This window comes from Saccopteryx bilineata, chromosome 2 (genome assembly GCF_036850765.1).
Source record: "Saccopteryx bilineata isolate mSacBil1 chromosome 2, mSacBil1_pri_phased_curated, whole genome shotgun sequence".
Classification (NCBI taxonomy): Eukaryota; Metazoa; Chordata; class Mammalia; order Chiroptera; family Emballonuridae; genus Saccopteryx; species Saccopteryx bilineata.
The window spans coordinates 34482890-34503680 of NC_089491.1; the positions used below are offsets into that span (position 1 = coordinate 34482890).

Here is a 20791-nt window from a genome sequence, read left to right on the forward strand (position 1 = left end):
AGGGTCCCTTAGTGAGGGGGAAATAGTCCCTAGTGGGTGGGGCAGTCTCGGGGAGGGGGCTGTGGAGGAGACCAGGGCTTCCACTTTCCTCTCCCCCTCTGCCTGTGCAGCAGTGTGCACGGTCATGATACCTGTCCGAGGAATCACTGCGTGGCCAGTTCTGTTGACTGTGGTGTCTCTTCTCTCGTCAGGCTGATCAAGATGTCGAGCCCATACATGAACAACCTCATCATCCTGGGAGGGATGCTCTCCTATGCATCCATTTTTCTTTTCGGCCTTGATGGATCCTTTGTCTCTGAAAAGACCTTCGAAACACTCTGCACTGTAAGTCATTCTGCTTGTTCCTTTGGAACATGATCTAAGGTTTTTTTTTGGTGACCTCAACCATCAAAAACACTCATGCGAACCCAGAAATGCATGAAAATACATGAACAGGCAGAACACAGCCCGCTCAGCTGTTCACACAGTTCAATGGGGCAGTAGGTTGTTGCTTTTAGACCAGAATGGACTGAAGTATTACCTGTAAAATTAAGATTTTGGATTGGACAGACCACTGTTAGAAGAGCCCACTGTGGAATGACTAGATAACCTCAAAAGGCCAGGGAGAAAAATTACCATCCAGAAAAGCATCCACACCTGGGTTCAGGTCAGGGCCATTTAAGAAGGAACAAGTCCACCCCTTTACCTCAATGACCATCCCAGAGTGTAAGGAGACAAGTCTGTATGGATAACGAACTTTAAGTCGTATAGAAAAGATTGTTTTCAGAGACAGAGGGAAAGTCAGAGAGAGGGATAGATAGGGACAGACAGACAGGAATGGAAAGAGATGAGAAGCATCAATCATTAGTTTTTCGTTGCAACACCTTAGTTGTTCATTGATTGCTTTCTCATATGTGTCTTGACCATGGGCCTTCAGCAAACTGAGTAACCCCTTGCTTGTGACCTTGGGTCCAAGCTGGTGAGCTTTTTACTCACACCAGATGAGCCCGCGCTCAAGCTGGCGGCCTCGGGGTCTCGAACCTGGGTCCTTCCGCATCCCAGTCCAACACTCTATCCACTGCACCACCGCCTGGTCAGGCGAAAAGATTGTAATTGTTATTCTCAACTTAGTGTTTTTCAACCATTTTTTCCTATTGCCCCTTCCACCAAGGAGTCTTTTTAGACTTTTTTCCTAATCATCCCCTCACGAAAATTTAATAGCAAAGACGTGTGCACCATATGTACTGAGGTATATCTTTAGTGTCTACATAAAAGAGTAATATTTTTTTACATTCAAGACCCAATGTCGGCCCCCTTGGGAACTAGATCACCCCCAATGAAAATGCATATATTGAGGAAGCCCAAAATAGTGTAACTTATGCACTATATTTTAGAAATATTATTTTGAAAATTAATATGTTTTAAATTGTTGCGCGGTGGTCGTTGTCATTTTCAGGAGCTTCGCCATTAACAGTTGGCAGTTGTGTAGCGCCCACACTCGGTGGCCAGGGTCAGCAGCAGACTTTTTAAGACGAGTAAGACCAGTTGAGATTTATTTCTAGACTTTGACTACTGTGATCTCTCAAAAACTGGGTCGGCCATTGGGTCTCTCTCTGTTGTCCCAAATGCAATAAGTCATCTAATTCTCTGCCTGGAAGGTGAGAGCTAGAAGGGATGGTCAAAGGATTGGTGCTGACAGAATTAATCCAGAAGCACCTCTTCTGTTGTTGGGCCCATTTTTGCAAAGCCGACTCTTTTAGATTTTATTTGTTGCTCTAAAGTCTCAGTGGCGCCCACTACTGGATGGTGATGGATTGAAAGTTGGCAGGGAGGGAAAAACAAGCAGAGGACCCCCTAATACTTGCTTCAGGTCACCACCCTGTTGGACTTTCTGGGCTGCATTGGATTCCTATGCCCTGAGACAGCAGGTGGCAAGCAGAGAAGCCCTTGGAATCTTATGCTGTATGTGATGATGCTCCCCTGATTTCTGCAGATTTTTAGATTGGACTGACCCTTACGTGGAGTCGAGAAATTGTTAATGTCACCAATAACTTCAATGTGAGTTGTTTAGCAATTGCGATAGAACCCTTTGAACGCACTTACTTTGTTCAAAAGGCTTCATCTGAGAAGTGGATGGTCGTGTCCCCGTCCCCAGGCAGATGATGAGGTCAGCAGGGTGCTCAGGCATCCATCCTCTCCGGGAAGGCAGTCAGACCCCGAGTATTGCAGGGTCACCCAGATCTGGCTTCCTGCTCAGAGATTTTTATTCCAAGCCCAGCACTGCCCCCTCTGCTTCATCCTGCCATCCTGGGGTTCAGAAAGTGAGCTCAGGAGTTACCGGTCCCCCATGTGCCTGCTCTCAGGGTGCCTGGAGTCTGCTCCTTCCGAAGCTTAACTGTTCCAAAGTCCTTGTGGCTTTGAATCAGTGGTGTTTTTCCCTCGAGAGTGTGACCCTGTGTGTGTGACTTCAGTCGTGGAAGTCTTGCTCGTTTCAGGGAAGGCATGAAGCCCGTCATGTCTCCTAAATTTCTGCATCCGGGTGAGTTCTGTGCCCTCGGGTTGCTGTTTCCTGGGAGCCGTGTGTGTCTATGGGGAGCTGCTCTCGGGTCACCCTGAAGAAGCTCACTGAGAGAAACAAGCTTTCCTCCCTGCTCTGTGCTCGGGGAAACCCTCCCCAGGTTTGAGGAGACGAGAATGAAAGTGCTCCTGGGGGCTAGTTTGGTGACTTCTGATTTGCTCAGGGCTCTGATCCCTCCATGCATCTCTGAGAGCTGGGGGACCCCCCCTTATTCCCCCAGCTGAAAATAAGGGCAGCAGAACTCCACCCTGTCCCACGGGAGGGTCCCTGTGCCCAGCTCCTCCTCGCTCGCTGCCTGCCACCTGCGAACACGTTTCCTGGCTTGAGTTTGAGTGTTCGGAGCAGAGGCTGAAGGCCCAGCCCTTGCAGACTCTCTCCCTCCTGGGAAGAGGCTCCTGACATCCCTCCCCGCGCACAAGCACAGGTGCTTTCTGGGGTTTGACCTGAATCTCTCAAACACTGGGTGACGCAGGCTAGGGAGCAAGAAAGGGACATCCCCCACACCCGGCATTTTTCTTTTAATGAAGCCTGACATTCTATTCTGGGAGTCGTGCTCATTTGTGCGAGGGAAAGCTGTCCTGGGAAGCCTGGCGAGGCAGTATGAATAAACCATAAAGTGCTTTACAAATCAGCATTAGCTCCGCACACAAGGGCTCTGGGAGGACGGCAGGGCCCGCTTCTCGCCACCCCGAGGATTCATTTATTTGCAGTCAGGGCTGTTCCAGAGGCTCTGCAAAGCGGAGCCCACATTCATGACTGTGGGGAAAAGGCATCGACTAACTACTCTGGATCGAAGTGGGTCAGCACCAATGTGTGCATGGGTCATTTCTTTAATAATCCCCAATATTGCCCAGAAAGGCGAACTGAAAGCTCTGAGTTTAGAGCCCAAACATCACGACCCAGTGGGCGCAATTGGGTTGGGCTCCACCTGCTCTTCCGGGGTTGGCTCCTTTGTTTCCCTCGCTGCAGAGGCCTCTGTTTTCTCCTGGCCTAGAAGGCTGGCCCAGTAAACTCCCACCGGGGGGAACAGAAGGTAGAAGTAGGGCCTCCTGGGGCAGTGAGCACAGATCTCAAACAGCAGCCCGGGTTTCACCCCCTCCTCCTACACTCACCAGTTCCCACCATGGCCAGTGACTTGGCATCTCAGCCTCGGTGTTGTCATCTGTAAAATGAGTGTCATGAATGCAGGATTGTGGTGTGGGTTAGACGAGATGATTCAGACAAGCTGGCTAGAACATAGGGTGAAGAAGGGAGTGGAGAGGGGGAGAGGGGGAGAGGGGGAGAGGGGAGGGGGAAGAGGGGCGCAGGGATCAGCATCTTTCTCCCCATCCCAGTATAATGGCCTGGAGTCCCACTCTGTGTTCTGTAGGAACTCTTCTGGGACAAAGGACAGGGCAGCTTCCGATGTGGAGCAAAGTCACAACTCAGTCTGTTCCGCCGCCACCTTTTCTCTTTTTCTTTTTTTATTTTTTAGTGTTCAGTATAGAAACGAAACATGAAAATAAACCCTGAGCATCACCTCATGAAGAAACGTATGATAGTCACTAGTTGATGCCTCTCTAGAGGCTGTGCCTGTGCTCAGAAGAGCCATTATAACATGGATGGGGGGTGGGTGATGTGTGAGCACACACACGCACACGCACACAGCTCCTGCTGGGGAAGCAGTTACACGCAGTTCCCATCCCCCGCTCCTTCTGACCCTTTCCGGAATCTTCCCAGCCTGGTTTCAGCAAGTCTTGCAAAGAGCCCCAGCTACACTGTGCTGTCTCCCTGGACACTGTGTGGGTAGCGGAATCACCATAGCAACGTGGCCCCTGTGGGCACGGAGCTGCCTATGAGGACAGTGCTGGATGTGGGCCAGAGCCCGGGTGCCAGGGGGGGTGGGAAGGCATTATAACAGCTTACATACTGGCCTGGCTCAGGAGTCCCAGCCCCTGGCAACCCAGAGAGGGAGCCAGGTGGGTGAGGAGGAGGAAGGGCACCCATCCTCCTTGAGGAGTGTTAGGCAGGAGCCCAGCACAGGCATGGAGAGTGAAGAGGGACCCTGCAGGAGGATGGGAGACTCAGGGAGGCCTGAGCCCGCGTGAGCGCAGGTCCCAGCAGTTTCGGGACCCCTTGGAACTTTCCTGCCGGCGGTCCGTGTTATCACGCCCAGCCAGTGCGCTCATGGAATCCGGTGCTCTCCGCCCTGGTTTACCAAGGCCAGCTTGCTGCCCGCCCGGTGCAGCCTTTCCTCCAGACCCCCCAACCGCCCGGCAAGGCTGGGCTTCTGTCCCCACCCTGCGGGAGAGGAAACTGGAACTCTGTCCTCCATGGCCAAGTGGCAGGGCTGAAGTTTGGAACCAGCTCTGTGGGACTAAAAAGACATCCGAGATGTTTCATTCATCTTTTCTTTTTTTTTTAAGAAATATTTTGATTTTTTTTTTTTTTTTTTTTGTAAGCTGGTTTATAACAAGAGAAACAAATGAACTAAATTCTTAGGGTTGGATCAACACATATCTCAACCAAAGTTGTCCATTTAGATCTTTAAAAATTGAGATGTGATTCATATACCATAAAAATTTACCCTTTTGAGGTGTACAATTCAGGAGTTTTAGTGTATTTATGGATCCTTTTTTTTTTTGCATTTTTCCGAAGCTGGAAACGGGGAGGCAGTCAGACAGACTCCCGCATGTGCCCGACTGGGATCCACCTGGCATACCCACCAGGGGGCAATGCTCTGCCCATCTTGGGGCATCACTCTGCCACAATCAGAGCCATTCTAGCGCCTGAGGCAGAGGCCACAGAGCCATCCTCAGCATCCAGGCCAACTTTGCTCCAATGGAGCCTCGGCTGCAGGAGGGGAAGAGAGAGACAGAGAGGAAGGAGAGGGGGAGGGGTGGAGAAGCAGATGGGCACTTCTTCTGTGTGCCCTGGCCGGGAATCATACCTGGGACTCCTGCATGCCAGGCCAACGCTCTACCACTGAGCCAACCGGCCAGGGCCTGGATCCATTTTTTGATGCATCTCCAAAGTATATCAGAGAGCTGCAGTCAAGGCTGCTAGTGTTCAAATCCCAACTGCTCTCCTTCCCAGCTGTGTGTTTAAGTTGCTTAACACCTCTGAACCTTAGTTTCTCCTCTCTAAAGTGGAGATAATGAAAGGGGTGTGAGGATTAAGTGAGATAGTGTCTGTAAAGCACTTAGTGCCTGCCTCGTAATAAGATTCAGTAAACGTTAGCCATTACCATATGAATGAATGAATGAATAATGGGACTATCTCTGGGTAATTGTATTCACCTCTGCACACTGCTAAGAGTGACCCTGATAAAGCAGAGTAATCTGGGATGAGGAAAAGGCTGGACAGTGGGGTTCGTGCTTGTTGACTGGATATAGTTTCCATAACCATGGAAATTTTGGTCTTACATGGTCTTGTTTTGCTAGAGCAGTCAGGGACAGACTTAGGGCCTGCCTAAGTCATGGCCAAGCTGGTCTGCCTCTGCTGCATTGACGCTGACGCCTCAGGACGGGCTGTGAGGGAGGTGCGAGTGACACAGTGGGACCTCGGAGGGCACTCGCAGGAGAGTCCTGTCCCTGCAATCTGACGTAAGAGCTAATCGAGGCCAGGCTGGCCCGGGGCTGCTGTAACGCTGCCCTTGTTCTCCCAGCTGACTCCCCTGGCCTACTATCCTGACTCCTTTCGTTTCTCACTTTTTGTTCAAGTAAAGAACAAATATACGCATAAGTATGTGGCTCAATGAATTTTCACAAACTAAACTTAACCGCGAATCCAGTCTCCAGATCAAGATCGTTACTAGCATCCCGTAAGTCCTCCCTACGCCTTCCAGCTACCGTCTACAACCCCTGCAGGGTAAGCCTCCCAGCGGCTACCTGCACAGAGAGTGCTGCCCGGCGCACACATGTGTCACCCGGGTCTGGGCGAGAGCAGATTCTGGCTCAGTAGGGTGGCCTGAGGTGCTCCCTCCCTGACAAGCTACCAGGTGATCCTGAGGCTGCGTCCACAGGCCACAGGATGGCAAGGTCTCAACTAGAACCCGTGCTTCATTCTCGTGTTGGTCTCTTGGAGACTATCGTGGAAGAGAAATGGAAGCACCAAAACCACGTCCCGTGAGGATCACCTGGGAGCGGGGAGCTGGCCTCCTGGGCCTCCACCCTGTAATCTCAGCATGCAGGGCAGTCCCCTCACAAGAGGCAGGGTCGGACTCTGGGTCCCGAAGCATGCCCCCAGCCCTCCACCTGCTCACAGAGGTGTATGAATGGGTTCAGGCTGGGCAGCTGCTGGGAAAGAATGGGGAGCCAGCACTGGGCTGGGGAGCATGACATCCTCTTCCAGCCTTCCTGGAGCTGCTAGGATTTTCTAACTCTAACTCAAAAGGTAAAGGCTGTCTGGGAATTCCCAACTAGCCTCCAAGTATATTCAAGTCTAGCAGGAATTAATGATGTTTTTAGTCAAAAGGCCATAAATATCTGTTTGTTTATTTGTTTGTTTGTTCTGTCTTAGGGATTTCTTTTTAAGGCAGTTGAAAGATAACCTAATATAATCTTATTGTTTGGGGGCTGATCTAGCATGTGATGCCATGCTTTTGCAGCAGCCCATGGTAAAGGGAGTGGTGATTTTAGAAGGTGGTCAGAAGACCTGGGCCAGGAAACACCCACATGGTTTGATGGTGGCCTTGACTGACAGGTTCAGACCAGCTGGAGGGAGCCAGCTGCTAGGACTGGCACTAACAGGGACCTGTGTGGGCCAACTGGAGTGCTGGACAGGCTGTAGCATCCTTTCTGACAGCAGTGCCCCCCCTCTGTCCCCAGCCATCTAAGGCCTGCAGTTGGGAAGGGCTCTGTGGGTCCTCTGGCTTCCAAAGGAGGGCCCCAGGGGCTCCCCAGACTTTCCAGCCCATGGGCAGCTGATGTCCTCCCACCCCACACGCCTTCAGGTGGGCCAGTCACAGCCCTTATTCATTCATTTAGATAGCAACATTTTCAAGGTACTGCTATGTGCCAGAGCCTGCAGGCATAGATCACTGTCCTCGGAGAGCTGGCAGTGCGGACAGGAATATGTAGGTACGCAAGTATCTTCTATTCAGCATGTTGTATGCCCTGATAGAGACAGGCATTGAGGAAGGAGTGTAGACAAAGCAAAGAAACAAATCGGGGAGCTTAAAATAGGGGATGCCTCAGTACGAGCTGCAGTTATTTCTGGAGGTCCTAGAAGAGGCCTCTTCCTTGCCCACAAATTTCACAGCAACTTCTGTCAGCATGGTATGCCCACCCTCTCCTTCTCTTGCCCTAACACCCATGCGTCCACATCTTTAGCCCACAGAGCTGCCTGGAGACACACATCAGCCCCCTCCCCAGCACACACTCACACCTGCTGCCACCACCCATGTTGAGAATGTCACACTTCCAGAAAACTCCCAACCTCTGGTGGCCAAGGCACCTGCTGGGGTCATGGAGAGGAGAAGAAACAGCTCTCCTCTCACTCCGTGTTGTTCTGTTCCCCGAGCCAATGCCGTCGAGCGCAGTTGTACATTGTGTGCACTGCACCAGAGTGTTGGCATCAGGGGTGACGGGGGCTGAATTCCAGCTGAACCTGATGAGTTCTGACTGGGAGGGCCAGAAGGAGGGGGTTCTTTCAAAAGGGTCTCGAGGGCGTGCCTCTTAGAAATGCCTCCTCCCAAAAGGGAGAACTTTCTCTAATTGGCCCCCAAGGCTCCTAGGACACCCCACTGGCCCTGACTGTGGTCCCAGAGTACCCCTGTTTGTGCCCAGAATCCCCCATGGCTCCCTGAATTGTTTCCCCAGAGAGGCTTTGCTGTGGTCTAAACCCTACAGGGCATTCATTATCTGTGTAGGTCTTACGTACAGGACCCTGGGCAAGGCAGGGTCTCTAGAGCTATCTACAGGGTACTGCCTTCACAGGTTTATTGCCTTGGGACACACGTCACATCTCCCCCCCCCCCCTTGCCCAGAGACCGCAGGCTGAGGCCGGGTGTTTCAGCTCCAGGGTGCTTGCCTTTTCCCCAACCTCATACATAATGGAGGTCTGGGGCTTGCTCTTGGGCACTCTGGGTCTTTCCTTGCCCTCTCACAGTGGTTGCCTGGGGTGAGCAGTCAGAACAAAACTAAAGGCCCTTTTCAGAACCTTGGACAGCAGGCGAGCGACTTGCACCCCAGCCACCAGGGCTTCATCCTGGGCTGTCTGACTCCGGCCTGGGGCCCACATGCCTCCGGGGCCACAGGAGGCCCTGAGCATAGCGGCCCCAGTCTTCTGTCAGAACAGACCTACCAGAGCGCTGCACATCCATTTTCCTGCTGATCCCCAAAAGAGCAATGAAAGCCCTTCTCTCTGCCTGGCAGCCCTTCCCAAAATCAATTGAACATGCAGCTGAGCAGACTTGTTCCAGGCATAGATTTTTCTTTCCATTTGGAGATTTGTTCTAATTGTTTTCTTTTCCTTTATCATAGTTGAGACTGAGATGGGCATTGCCTGCCTCGAGTTCTACACACACACACACACACACACACACACACACATCATAGATGTGTGTTCAAGGCAGTGCGCAGAGGGGCCCAAGTACTTTATGGCTGAGGAGAGAAAAGGAAAGATGTTAAAATCAGAAGAGTAAATAATGTTTAAGACTCAGAGAAAAGAACGAAGTAGCTGTTCATCTTGTGTTGATGAATCAGGAGAGATTTGTGGTAGAGGCAGCATATTGGAAACAGAACCATTACAGCCCCTTAGAATCTTCCAGTTTTTCTGGCATCATAGAGCCCCACAGAAGGGAGACAGCTGGGACTCCATCAAATAAAGCTTCCCCCAGTGTAGGAAATGCCCCTACAGCACCCTGATAGGGGGTCCTCCAAGCTCTGCTTAAATATGGGGGGGGCAGGGAGCTCACACCTCAGAGCATAATTCATTCGGATAGAAGGGGACGCCAAGGCCGCAAACTCAGCCCCTTCTGGAGCTGAACGCTCGTTCCCTCTGCGGTCTTCCTGCCGTGTCCTTGCTCAGCTCCACTTCACATTTCTGGGGGCAGAGCCCACTACCTCTCTATCTGGGCCACCCAGCCTGATTGCCCCTCAGCACTGGCCCAGAGGTCCAAAGTTGGGCAGGGCAGGCTCTGCCTGCCAGGAGCACCATTGCTTGGGAGAGGCAGACAGGTGATCAGGTAGATGTCCCCTCCTCACGACCAGCACAGCAGGAAATGTGTGTGAGGGCAGAGTCTCAAGAAGGAGACAGCCATGACCTCCCTGCAAGACCTGAGCGGGCTTCTCAGAGGAGGTGGCGCATGATTTCGATTGTGGAAACAAATGAGAATGTGTGAAGGTGATAAATAGAGGAATGGCACCCTGAATGGAGGAAAGAGCTGGAGCCAGGCTGGCCGCTGAGTCCGGGTGGTGTGTGGGGAACGTTGGAGCAGCGTGGAGTGGCTCAGGTGTGCAGCGCCAGGTTGGGAGTGGCAGGAGAGGTGGTGGGGTGGTGGGAACCACACCCTGGAGTCTAACCTGAAGGGTTGCAGGGCAGTGAAGGGTTTAAGCCTGGTCAAGCTTGCTTCGATTTGCACTGGAGAGCAGCCTCCCTCTCGGCTGAGTGAGCAGGAGGCGAGGGCAGAGGCGGGGAGACTGCTAGCTGGCGGCCCCTGCAGTGGTCCAGTGAGTGGTGATAAGGAACACGTGAACAAAAATCAGATTCTGATTATGAACCTCAGCACTTTACACACGGTCTTCTATCTAACTCCTCGCAACCACTCTACCAAGTCAGAGGCATTAATGTTATCCCCCCTTCACAGATGAGGAAATTGAAACTCAAAGAGGTTACAGAACCTGCTATCTGTCCATATAGATAGCAAGTGGCGAAGCTAAGACTTGAGCCGTGTCGGTCTGACTCCAGACTAATGCGAATGGCGCCATGGGAACAGAGAGGAGGGGTACTAACAAGAGACGTGGGAGTGAGACGGCGTTGCCCCTGGCAGAAGACAGAGCCCACCCTCTGGTTCATATAAAGAAGCAAACAGGGGTGTCTTGCCGCCAGGGACCAGCAACTACTGGCAGACTCACCACTCCGGGGCCTCAGAGGGTAGAGACGGGGGTGTCTTCCTGAGCCCGGAGAGGATTGGAGTCGTGTGAGGAGCCACCTGTGGCCAGAGGAGCAGCATGGACACAGGGGCAGCAGGGAGCATATGCCCATCTTCTCTCTCCTGGCACCTCTAGTCCCCTGATGGGGCCTTCCAGGCCCAGCCAGTAGCCAGAGGGCAAGGGAGCCCAGGAGTTGCTAGCGTAGGACTCCACCTCTGAGAGCACAGGGAAGAGCAAAGGAAGGTCAGGGGGCGGGGGGAGACAGAAGGAGGTGGGCTTGTGGGTTGACTAGCAGAGTGAGACTGGGGGAAATTCCTGGGGGGCTTCCAGGTCCCTAACTTGGGTGACAGGTGGATAATAGCCCCCCCCTGGGTTGGGGAGAGATGGAGGAGGAGGGAGGGCTCGGCTCTGGCTGTGCAGTGTGCAGGTTTTATGGGACACCTGAGTGCCACCTAAGGTCCCAGTGACAGGTGGATAATAGCCCCCTCCCTGGGTTGGGGAGAAATGGCGGAGGAGGAAGGGCTCGGCTCTGGCTGTGCAGTGTGAAGGTTTATGGGACACCTGAGTGCCACCTAAGGTCCCCAGTGACAGGTGGGTAATAGCCCCCTCCCTGGGCTGGGAAGAGATGGAGGAGGAGGGAGGGCTCGGCTCTGGCTGTGCGGTGTGCAGGTTTTATGGGACACCTGAGTGCCACCTAAGGTCCCCAGTGACAGTGGCATAGGCAGGTCTGGAGCTCAGAAGAAAGATAGGAACTGGGAAAGAGATAAGAGAATTGTCAGCACCGAAAACAGTGGTCAGCCCTGGAAGTGAGGGTGCTAACCCAGGGAGAGCCCCTTGAGAGGCAGGACTGGCCCCTCGGTCCACTTCCACCTCAAGCAGATGTGAGGAGTGGAGAGGGAAGCAACAGTTCCCTTTTGCAAAGGCCTGACCCAGTGCTGACCCTGAGCAGAGCCAGCCTGGGATGGGCAGCTGTGTGGGGGTCCCACTGTCCTGCTTCCTGAGTCTTTCCTCTGGAGTCGTTTCATCATTGTCTGAAGAGCTGTCTCCAACTGGGACATGAGCCCACTGGGATCGTCTTGTGGATGAATGTATTATAGATTTTATTTACTTTTTTATGTGGGGGAAAAAATGAAAGCAAATAAGCTTTATTAATATTTACTCCTTGGACTGACCCTGGGGCCCTGGTTCAGAGGGTGTGACGGGTGGTCTTTATGCAGGAACTGTCCCGAGCAGAGTTGTTGGTCAACCCATTACACCAGAGAGCAATAGGGGATCGTGTTGAAAGGCCCCAAGACAACCCCCAGTTCAGTAATTCACTAGGGGGGTTCAGCATGCGGTTGTACTCCCAGCAGTGATTTATTACATCGAAAGAAAATACAGCGAAATCAGCAAAGGGAAAAGGTTCAAGGGGCAAAGACGAGGGAAAAGGTTCAAGGGGCAAAGACGAGGGAAAACCAGCTGCAAGCTTCCGAGAGCCTCTCCCCGTGAAAGTGCATGAAAAGTCACACACAGGACATGCTCGTGCAAAATGCTGTCTACCAGGGAAGCTCACTGGACACTCCGTGCCCCTCCGGGTTACTATGGATCACCTTGGCTCCCTCTGCCCAGCACATACCCCAACTGCAGGCTCCCGGCAGGAAAGCAGGTGTGCGACATAAACCACGTTGTTTGCACCAACAGTTCAGGCACAGAGAGTCACTCTTCTCACTGAGGAAGTGGTGGCAACCCCGAGTCCCGGTTCCCAGACTGCAGCTTGAGGGCCAGCCTTGCCCGCGGGCCCAAGGACCCAGCCTTCGGGGCCTGTGCGTCTTCCCTGCTGGGGAATCCTCAGCCGTCCTTTGCCTTCAGTTTACGGCAGGACCCCGCAGTTTCTGGATACTGGGTTAAATTTATATGACTGAGTTTTAACTAATGTAACTCATTTATATTATTGAGTCTTAATGAATTCAGCCCTCACAAAATAGACAACTGGCATGAAAATGATCGCTTTAAAAAAAAAGTCAAAGCAAATATAATAATGCTAAGCACACTGGAATGACACTTCTCCTCGATATAAGAGATCTTTGTCAGCCACGTGATGAGATGAAAATAATATTATTTCATCCTTTGTCATTCTTTTAAAATTTTCATGTTCTGTGTAAGTTCATGTTGAAAATTGTTTTTCTGGTCAGCAAACAAAAATGCATGGAAATCATTAGTCTTAACAGTGGTGACGACCCATTAGCCAAGGGCTGAGATCACCCAGGAGAGGGTTCTCAGGCTGGTCACCCACCTGGGTGAGTCCTGTCCCTTTGACAGCTGACTCCGGGGCATGGATGAAGCTGGTGTGGGTTAAGGGAACTCAGTTTGAGGAGGAGGGACCACGATGTGGGGTGAGAGGGCTGGGCTGGTACAAGGTGCTGGGTTCCCCGCTCAGCTCTGGCCGGAGCCGTGTGGCATGGCTAGAGAAATACCCTAAACTTGAGTCTCAGCTTCTTCACCTGCAAACTGGTTTTCTCAACCTATACCTCTGAAAACATCACCCTGGTTTTTGTTGCTGTTGTTTTGTTTCTTTGTTTATCATAGAACACTTAGCCACTGGCCTAAGAATACAGTCAGTCATCAACTTACAGTGGTTCGGACTTAACATTTTTCAACTTTACGATGGTTCTGAAGTGATCTACATTCAATACACTTACTTTGAATTGTGAATTTTGATCTTTTCCTGTGCTAATGATATATGTGGTACATCTCTCGTGCTGTGGGGCAGCAGCAGCGAGATAATCTTGCCCTACTATAGGCTAATGTACATGTTCTGAGCATGTTTAAGGTAGGCTAGGCTAAGCTATGATGTTCGGCAGGTTAGGTGTGTTCAATGTATACATATTTTCAGCTTATAATTGTTTCAACTTACGATGGACTTATCGGGACATAACCCCTTTGTGTGCGTGGAAGAGCGTCTGTGCTTCCTGAATAAACATAAGAAGGAATAAACACACGGATGAATAAGATGACCCATGAGGTCCTATGCAGTTCTACCAGACTGGGAATGGATGATCTGGTCGCTGGATGAGCTGAGGTCTCAATTTGCAATGATTGGCTCCTTCCCCTCTCTGTTATGTTTACTTTCTTGTATACTCTCTCTAGAATATGGGTAATAATGTGACCATACTTTGCCTTCTCGGAAGGACTGTGATTCATTCTTGCCTGTCTGATTTCTCCTTGTTTTTGGAATTTGGAAAAAAAAAAAGGGATTAGTGCCCATCTCTACATTGTCAGCATTCACATGTCCATGTTTCTGAAAAATAGCTGTAACGCTGTCATTCTTCCTAGACTTAGGGCATCAGCCTTGCAGTCTACCCAGCCGGTTCCTATTGTCACAACTAAAGTAGAAAGGGGAAATGATTTGTCTCTGAAACGCTGGAGAGGTGAGTTTCTAGAAAGGCAGGAGGGGACTTTTGCAAGCAAATTTAGCTCAACAGAGCTGGGGAAAGGCAGAGGAAAAGCTGAAGCCTAGAACTAGAGTTCGCAGGGCAGGGACCCCCGTGGCCCACAGCCCAGGGCTGGGCGGTGATGCAGAGCCCAGTCTGGAGTGAAGTGAATGCCCTGGATACTGGAGAGTGTCCAGTCCAGCTGGTGAGCGAAGGCTGGAAAGGCTGGGGTCTGGCCATGATGGTTGTGTGGACAGAGAATGGGTGTCCAGGAGGCTCCCAAACCCAACAGATGATGACTAGCCCTTCCCAGCCTGCCGGGATCCAGACTGTTGGCTCCTATCAAGGCCGGCTATTCCCATCAGCGACCAGCGCAGAGCTGGGGATCGGGCACGTCTTTGTCCTTAGGGAATAGAAAAGAGCCAGACTGGGCCTTAGTCCTGAGCACAGACCGATGGTCCAGTGTGGGCTCAGGAGCAGGCCAGCCTAGCCCAGAGTAAACAGACTCCTGAGGTCACACACAGCAGTAGCATCCAAGCAGCCTAACTATGAGAGGGTGTGGCAGGGGCTGGACAGCAGGACCAGGCAGCAGCTGCTCCTCGCTTCCTCCAAACACCTGAGGAAACAGGCCCCTGGGGGGAGTGAGGATGTCAGCCCTTTTCCTCTGGCCTCCCTCCCTAACTGAGCAGCCTCCTGTGATGGCCTGGAGCTGGCCAGCTCTGGCTGAGTCCTGCCCTGCTCTACCGGAGGGGCGGGTTTGCTGAGCACTGGAGAAGGCCCATAGCAGGCTCATTCACCTGCCCAGTCTCAGCCCCTGGGGCTCAGTGACTTCCTCCACGCTCTGCCCACAACACAGGAGCCAGGAGTCCCATAGAAGGGGTTTCTGGGCCACCTGGTCTCCTGTCGACTCAGGTGAAGAGACAGAGAAGTCAGCGGTTACACTCCCTTCTGCAGATCTGTCTCCTCACAGGAAGAAAAGAAAGAGGGAGGGCTGTTCTGTTGCCCCAGTAATCCCTCAGAGGTCCTGGGGCCCTCTGTGCCTCTTTATGGCTGTCTTCCTTGGGGGCCCATCAAAGGCAGGATTTGAATCTGAAATGCCTCAGTGCCCAGGACCCTGGGTCTGGCAAGGGTTGATAGAAATGTCTATAGGCTGACTCGAGCTGGGATGCAGAAGCCACTGCGCTTTGCAATTCGGTTGCGGAGTCTGTACAGCCGACGCCAATTAAGAAATTGCATTCTCTCCGATTGTAGACCCTGTAAGATTTGAATGTGTCCTTCACATTTGACTGGATTTACAGTGGTTTCAGCAGTGTGCTACAGCGTTCAGGATTATATAAGAAAATTGGTAAATTGGTATTTCTTAGATTGGATAACGCAGGAGAAACAACATTGCTACACATGCTAAAAGACGGCAGACTTGGACAACATATCCCAACATTACATCCCACTTCAGAAGAACTAACCAAGAGTGTCATGACCTTGACAACTTTTGACCTGAGAGGTCATGTTCAAGCTCGAAGAGTGTGGGGAACACTACCTTCCTGCTATCAGTAGCATTGTATTTCTGGTGGATTGTGCAGACCATGAAAGGCTGTCAGAATCAACAGAACTTGATTCACTAATGACAGATGAAACCGTTGCTAATGTGCTCAGACTGACTTTTGAGAATAAGATCAACAGACCGGAAGCCATCAGTGAAGAGAGAACACAGAAATGTTTAGCTTCTCTGATCAGACCGCAGGAAAGGGCAGCATTTCTCTGAATGAGCTGAATGGCCGGCCTTTGGAAGTGTTTATGCGCAGGGTGCTCAGAAGGCCCGGTGACAGAGGCTGCCGCTGGTTGGCACAGCACAGTGATTGGCACCCACCTGCCTTGGGTCCAGGTCTCACCATTTAGGCCTACTCAGAGATTTGATTGCTGAGCATGCATAATTAGAATTCAATAACCTTTTGTTGGTTCAAAAACAGATATTTTTTAGCCCTGGCCAGTTGGCTCAGTGGCTGCAGGAGTCCCGGGTTCGATTCCCGGCCAGGGCACACAGGAGAAGCACCCATCCGCTTCTCCATCCCTCCCCCTCTCCTTCCTCTCTGTCTCTCTCTTCCCCTCCCGCAGCCAAAGCTCCATTGGAGCAAAGTTGGCCCGGGTGCTGAGGATGGCTCCATGGCCTCTGCCTCAGGCGCTAGAATGGCTCTGGTCACAACAGAGCAACGCCCCAGATGGGCAGAGCATCGCCTCCTGGTGGGTGTGCTCGCTCGGGCGCATGCATGAATCTGTCTTACTGCCTCCCTGTTTCCAACTTCAGAAAAATACAAAAAAATAATAATAATAATAATAATTAGCTGATTGATGATTGCATGGTGCCTTTCAGATTTCAATAATATTTCTTCTCAAGCAAACCTCATGTAATAAAACAGACCCTCATGTTTGGCAAAAACAACAACAACAACAACAAAAAACCCCCACTAAATGTCTATCACATTGAAGTATGATTGAAAAACTGTTGACACTAGGAAAACTCTGTGGTACACAGAGTGTCTGTCCCCGTCATCTGGAGTCCCCTTGTTGGGATAATCTCATGAACGACAAGGTCGGTCCACCTACGGAATGTTAATGCTTGTGTTTTCTCATGGCCTCTAGGTCAGGACCTGGATTCTCACCGTGGGCTACACAACTGCCTTCGGGGCAATGTTTGCAAAGACATGGAGGGTCCACGCCATCTTCAAAAATGTGAAAATGAAGAAGAAGGTAACCACTCCTGTTTCCAGGTGTCTGCAGTGTTCACTCAGCATTTATTTCACAAATTCTTATTAAGCACCTACGATGTACCAGGCACGGGGCTGTTTGCTACGGATTCAAGATAAACACAGTCCTGGCCCCACCCCACATCAAACCCTACACCTTCAGCCACCTGGGGAAATCAGAGTGTTTACAGAGGGCAAGGCAGGGACATAGGGGGGTTCCTGGGGTACATGCACTCAGGGAAGGCTTCGTGTAGGAAGTGTCACCTGGAGGGCTGAGCGGGGATTAGCCAGGCAGAGGCTGGGCAGGTTTCAGGCCCTGTAGAGGGAACTGTGTGCAAAGGCCTGGGGTGGAGAGGGGTGTTTTCGTGCTTCTGAGAGAGGCTCAATGCGCTGGGGCACAGCGTTCGTGGGGACAGGGTCTGAGAGGAGGCCCCAGAGCAAGGCAGCAGCCGTGGTAAGGATACTGAACTTTTACTTTTGGGCACTGGGAGCCCTTGAAAGAGGGGAGTGACACAGAGCACAGCAGGGACCTGATTTAATCATTCCATGTTCAAAGAGCCCCGTGGAAGACAGGGGTTCTGCCTTCATGTGGGTGGAGAGCATTCGCCACCGGTGTGGTTCGGTGTAGCCAGCGTGCCGACTAAGCTTGACTCCTAGGATATGTCAGAAAGGGACTTTCTCTGTCACTGTCCTTTTAACTCTTCCAGTGATGTGTTCCTCCCTTGCTCCTTGATAAAATGTAGGGCAACTCTCATGACCTTGAAGGCCCTCTGGTCAGCAGCTATTATATAGAGTCCGTCATAATATCCACAACTGCAGGCCACATTCAGAGGCACACCTTCGCCCTCCCCGAGCTCAGGCCTGCCCTGGAAGAGGGGTGCAGGTGGGCCCTTTCCTCTCTTTTCCAGCCTCAGGTTTTCCCCATCATCCCATCCCTAAGGTTTCTGAGCCCTCCAGGGTTGGAGTAGTGGAAGGGGCAGGAATGACCCTACTGGCCAGTGGCTGGCATTGGGCATGCTGGGCCCGGCCGGGGTTAAGCAGGCCCTTTAGACTCTCCTGGGTGTGTTTGTGGGTTTTTCAAAGCCCCCATTACTGGGACTTTCTGTCCAGCAGTGCCTTTGACATGGGTGAAATACCTTCCAGTTGGCTACGTGTGGCTTCTTCCTCGCCGCTGGCAGCTGGCGCCCCACCCCCAGGCTCGCCTGGCCCCTCCCCTGCAGCTTGTCTTGCAGGGACCTCACAGCCCTCCCTTGCCCCGGGGGCCATATCTGCTGTGCAGGAGGTGGCACTCACGCTTCCTTCTCTCCTGCAATCTCCAGGGTTTCAGGTGGACCCCACTGTAGCAGCCGCCCCCTTTATACCCCCCTCACCTCCATGACAGCTGCCAGCCTGTCATCTCCTTGTAGGCTTTTCAGACAGTAGTCAGGCATCAGTTCATCGGGTCCCCCCAGGCTGCAGGGACCCCTATCAATCAAGCCCCCTGAATGCTCTGCTTAAAGCCTCTTTCTTGACTAGAGGTCAAGGAGGAACCATCCCCACCCCCACCCCATCCTCTCACCTTGAGGGGAAGGGTCTCATAACATCATGACACCTTTTCCAAACAATCCTCTTCTTGATTCAACCCCACCCCATCACACACACACACACACACACAGAGTTACTTTTTAAATCCCTAATGTGAGTATAACCTGACATCTCCTCTGCAGATCCTGCACTGATTCTTCACCCCAAACTTGCGTTTGCCATCCGGTTACTGGGTTATGAGCCCTGGCTCCCGTAGCAGACAGCACGCCCGCCCAAGGCAGTGGGGCCAGCAGGCAAAGCAGGAGAGAGGGCGTCTACTCTCTGCCTCCCCACTGACCTGCCGAGGGGCTTCAGACACATCCCTTCATCCTCCAGAGCCTCTGTTTCCTTATCATAAATGGGGGCATGTTGAAATAGTATGTTTCCTGGGTGGTGATTCTGCCTGGCGCCCATGGCACCTCTCACTCGTCATCCCACCACCGCCCCATTCCCCGCCAGGGCTGCCTTAGAAGCTGCTCTCCAGATTGGGGGAAGGAAGCCAGGGAGAGGAGTCTCTGCCCCTCTCTGCCCCCTGCCTCGCCTGGCGCTGGCCCACCCTAGGAAAAAACTGCAGGCTGCATTTAGAGGGCGGAAAGAGCTCCACTGGGCCACCCACCGCCTGTGCTCACCTGGAGGGCCCCTTCCCTCACCGGGCCTCACCAGCATCTGTGACAACATCCCTCTGTCTGTAAGATGAGAAACCTGGTTACCCATCCTTCTCAGCTCTGGCAGCCTGTTACAATCAAATGGGAGCTTTTGAATACTACAAGAAGTAACCCAGCCCAGCCCAGTTACACCCAAACTCTGCCACTGGAGCTGAGCATCGAGTTCTTGGACTTTCCCAAGTGATACTAACAGACAGCCAGAGGGGAAGACCTCTGGTTAGATCTAGGCTGCACGGAGTGAGGGCTGGACCAGCTATAGCAGCACCCTCAGCATCAGCTAGGAGCTTGTTAGAGATGCAAGTTCTCAGCCCCCAGCCCAGCCCGAAGAACCCTGGCTGGCGCCCAGGAGCAAGTTTCTCACCAGCCCCTCCTGGGGATATTGATGGAAGCCAAAGTTTGAGAGGCACGAAGGGACATCTGGGGCCCTCCTGCTCTGTGGCTCTGGTTAGAGAGGGGCTCTGCCACTTATGACAACTCCATCCAGGCTTTGAAGAATCGCTGCGTTGATTCCTCTGTGATTCACCCATATTGTGATCTGTAACAAAGAACCAGCCTTTATGTTCCATTACTCATGTGATCAGTGAGCAAGAACACTCCGATTGTCTGGCAACAATCGACAGAACACGTCGAGGGGACTGTAGGGGTTCAGTTGTCTGAAAGCTCCCACGAGGCAAGCTGTGATGTGACCATACCCTGCTGCACTGCCTGAGCCCAGGGCGCCTGCTGCAGCCTTGGGGGTCTGGGCAGCTGAGAGCTCGGACTGGTAGTGGTGGACCCAGGGCTCCCGGGAAGGGTCTCGTCTGAGAAACTGCCAAAGGCTCTGAGTACAGATTTGGTCCGTTTTGTCTGTTGTGAAACCGATTAAGGTCAGGGGAACGCACCGTTGTAGCATGAGAAACTTTCTCCTGTGGGCTTTCTCGTTATTCCCGGAGGAAATTGGGGGAGGTTAAAGGTGTGGAAGAGAAATTTATATCATACACAGATCAAAAACTCAAGTCTGGGGACCAGATTGTTTTTGAAAGGGTTGTGGAAGTTGCAGGTCAAAACTGAGATTGAATTCTCCATGATTGAAACCTTTTATATAGCCGAAGTTGGTTTTTATTGCTTTGTTTTATTGGTTTTAAGTTTAGACATTTTTACTAAAGTATGCCTTTTAATTTTTTTACTGATACATATACTAGATTTACATAAATTTGTAAATGCGGTCATACCCTTTTTTTTCATACAGTCTTTTTATCCTTTTCTTCTTTCCATGGCTCCCACCTCCTTCTCCCTCCGCCCACAATGGCATGCCCTCCCCAAACGCACCCATGTGACCATATTTTTTAAAACATTAAAGGAAAAAAAGCCTATTGACATGTGGTGACTTAATGTTTCCAAATTCAGTATCGGTGTAGCGTGTTACCCTTAGTTTCTAAAGACCGATCATAAACTCTTGAATTGCAAAGCTTTTTTAGTCCTTATTGCACCTCTTACCAGGACCACATTGAAATGTTGAGATGAGAGCAGCAACTCATGGAGGAGATCCTCTCCTGTGGGGCACATGGGGTTTTTTTGAGGACAAAGAAAGTTCAGTACAAACATGACTTGACACTGTTGCAGAGAGTAACGTGGGGACATCCACTCAGATCTTCATCCGGGCTCAGCTTGAGGAATGTGACAGCAGAGGATTTTCAATAGCTTCACAAAGCGTCAGGCATCTGAGTGGTAGCAGAACGACAGCTTAGGGGGCACCGCTCATACTGTATTCCCCCCGGAATGGTGTCCCTGGAACTAGGCA

At 51.7% G+C, this 20791-nt stretch overlaps 1 protein-coding gene and 1 pseudogene across 1 annotated transcript in view; both read left to right on the forward strand.

Annotated features, from left to right (window-relative positions):
• The window catches only part of GABBR2 (gamma-aminobutyric acid type B receptor subunit 2), a 394966-nt gene that overhangs the window by 300953 nt on the left and 73222 nt on the right, over positions 1-20791 (forward strand). The window contains exons 11-12 of the mRNA XM_066256664.1: positions 192-324; positions 16680-16787. Of these exons, the coding sequence (XP_066112761.1) occupies positions 192-324; positions 16680-16787 (241 nt within the window). The remainder of the gene's footprint in view (positions 1-191; positions 325-16679; positions 16788-20791) is intronic.
• LOC136323679 (small COPII coat GTPase SAR1B pseudogene) lies at positions 12998-15938 on the forward strand (annotated as a pseudogene).